At 37.9% G+C, this 2,945-nt stretch overlaps 1 protein-coding gene across 1 annotated transcript; it reads right to left on the bottom strand.

Moving 5' to 3' along the window:
* Nucleotides 1–227: 227 nt before the first annotated feature.
* On the bottom strand, nucleotides 228–2,653 carry HCAR1 (hydroxycarboxylic acid receptor 1). The gene has a single exon (XM_073614177.1). The coding sequence runs from the start codon at nucleotides 2,533–2,535 to the stop codon at nucleotides 1,549–1,551; it is 987 nt and encodes a 328-aa protein (XP_073470278.1). The 5' UTR covers nucleotides 2,536–2,653; the 3' UTR covers nucleotides 228–1,548.
* Nucleotides 2,654–2,945: the final 292 nt, after the last annotated feature.

Genomic DNA, 2,945 nt, shown 5'->3' with positions numbered 1-2,945 from the left:
GTAAATCCTTCCGGGGCTGAAGTGGTTAAATGTATTCCTCAATAGCCACAGAGAATATAAATCAAATTTCTGTGCACCAAATCCCTTTGCAAACCCTGATATTACTTTGCAAACTTATCAGCAACATCCATCATCACTGAGCAGAGCTGTGGGAGGGGCCCAGCAGGTCCACCCACTACAGAAAACTACAGGAGGGGGCGGAGTCAAGATCAGTCACTCTGCACAAGTAGAGAACATCAGTGATTGGTGTTTATTACAGGAGGCGCCTGCACATAGGCAAAATTTTACAATGGAATACTGCACAGATCTGGAAGAAATAAACAAAGCACACCAAAATTCAGTAATAAAGTAAGAATAAACATGACTCCTGTATTTAGACAATGGGGGTCATTTACGAAAGGCAAATCCACTTTGCACTACAAGTGCAAACTACAAATGGAAAGTGCACTTGAAATTGCACTGAAAGTGCACTTGGAAGTGCAGTGGCTGTAAATCTGAGGGGTAGATCTGAAATGAGGGGAAGCTCTGCTGATTTTATTATCCAATCATATGCAAGCTAAAATGCTGTTTTTTATTTTCCTTGCATATCCCCCTCAGATCTACAGCGACTGCACTTTCAAGTGCACTTTGCACTTGTAGTGCAAAGTGGAGTTACCTTTAGTAAATAACCCCCAATTTTCCTTATCAGCTTAAAGTTTCTGACCAGGTACCAGTATAAACACACCAGGTGAACCACCAGATATACAAATGCTTGTTCCAGGTCAATGGCCCAAAGACAAATCAACCATTGCAGCTCCCATATTTCTATTCTGACCATTTGCTTTTAAATAAAATCATCAGTCCTATTTTTTTTAAATTATTTTATCTAGCAGCTAATTAATACTATATATTTGATTTGAATTTCAGTCTAATTGCGCTTGCATATTTTGTAGAAACACTCCACAAGTCATTCCAGCCATTTAAAATATAATTATAGATCCTTAAAGTGTTTCTAAACCCAAAACAAAGAATATATATCGCAGCTTAATATTTTTGTGAATTCGTAGCAGCAAATTATCCCAAAATAAAAAAATCTGTTTCTGTTACTGCTTAAAAAGTGATAGCTACACTGCTTCTACATGAAGAGGGGAGCCACTAGGACAAGAAACATGTTACTGGCTGAATCACCAAGTGATAGTAAGAGGAAAAAAATAACATAAGACGAGAAAATGAATGCAACCACCATATGTAAGTATTGGTAAGTTGCAAAATATACATTATATGTATTTTTGTTTTGGGTTTAGATATGCTTTAAAATCAAAGACTCAATATATATGTACATACAGAGAAAACCTGTAGCAATATGCACTGTAACAAACAAGACACTACTGTATAATGTATTCTTGAATATATGTTTACATTTTCTTTATGGTTTCAATCTATATCCAATCAGCATTTTCTCCCATAATAAAAAATAAATTTGAGGTAATGACCTTCTTAGATCATATGCCCTATCCATAACAGTTTAACTGGTGTTAGGATAGGTCCACCATAGCTGTCTATTTGTCCTTAGAAGCATACACGTGATTTTGGACAGGAACATTTAGAGTGCATTCTAAATTTTAATAGAATCTGCAAATAAAAAGCTCTCATTGAAGGACTAGAGAAGTAGTAAATCAAAGGATTGCAAACACTGTTCATGTATGTGAAACATAAAGTAATGAAGAAAGCAGTTTCTACAGTTCTGTAGATGCTACAGCTATTTCCCTGTAGGGATGCTCTGAGTCTTAAGATTTCAATTCTGGAGGACACGCTTGGTAGGAAGCATATAAAGAACATCACCCCAACAAGTGAGATACATTTGACAGCTTTTGCAATCTTTGTGTCTCTGTCCAAGTTTCTCTTTCTGAGCTTCCAGATAATGCTGTAAGAACAGAACAGGACGATGCACAGAGGAAAGAAAAACTCAATAATGAAAAGAAGATCATGCCACCAAGAGTCTGAAGGACACACAATAAAGCTGTCACAGTATGCTTCTTTGGACATGATCCCTCCAGTATGGTCTTTAGTGAGAATGAAGGCAGTCACTGATATAGCTACAAGCCATACAGCACAGGCAGTAACCACAGCAGCTTTGATGGACATGGAGTTTATTTTATGATGTGGGTAGACAACTTTAAAGTATCGATCCAAGCCAACTAGTGTAAGAAAAAAGATGCTTCCTGCCCTGTTCATAGCAAACATGAACAGCATCACCCTGCATGGGACATCTTCATAGAGCCAGATTTTCTTCTTCAAGTAATAGTCTGTTCTGAAGGGCAAGCAGATTATGAGCAAGAAATCGGCCACTGACAGGTTGAAGAGATAGACCGTGCTAGATTTCCAAGTCTTGATGTGAAAGCAAAAGGCCCACAAAGCAACGCCATTAAATAATGATCCCAAAACAAAGATGATGATCAGAATTGGAGGAAGCAAGTAGGAGAGCACAGGGTCCTCAAAGAAGCAGCAGGTGAAGTTGCTCTGGTTGTGGGATGACTGCAATCTATCCAGTACCATTGTATAAACCTTCTTATCTTATGTGTTTATGATAGATAGGAACCATAAGCTGTCTGTTCTGTCAGAAGAACAGGAAGTTGTATAAAGAGGAAAAACTGAAGAGTGAACTGAGCTGGTTTTCTGCATGCTTTCTGATTCCAGGATCCTGGAGGTGATTACACTTCTAAATTTAGTGTCTCTATGTTACAATGTCAGTTCTCACACTCTGGTGCCAAAGCTATTTAGATGTACTGATAACAGTGCTGGCTGTGGCACAAGTTTTTCAAAACCAGGGAGAACATCCCATAGATACAGTGCAAGTACATACTCTGGAGATTTGTAGCCTAACACATATCATAGTCTAAACACTCCGAAAATTCATATCACTTAACAAACAATTAACACACACTGCTCAGATGAAAAAAGATATG

Source organism: Aquarana catesbeiana, linkage group LG01 (genome assembly GCF_042186555.1).
Source record: "Aquarana catesbeiana isolate 2022-GZ linkage group LG01, ASM4218655v1, whole genome shotgun sequence".
NCBI lineage: Eukaryota > Metazoa > Chordata > Amphibia > Anura > Ranidae > Aquarana > Aquarana catesbeiana.
The sequence above is the reverse complement of the archived record's forward strand: the minus strand, read 5'-3'. Positions and strand labels throughout refer to the sequence as shown.

What these genes read in the sequence shown, in the direction of transcription:
- HCAR1 (XM_073614177.1), bottom strand. Translation starts at nt 2,535, where the DNA reads ATGGTACTGGATAGATTGCAGTCATCCCACAACCAGAGCAACTTCACC.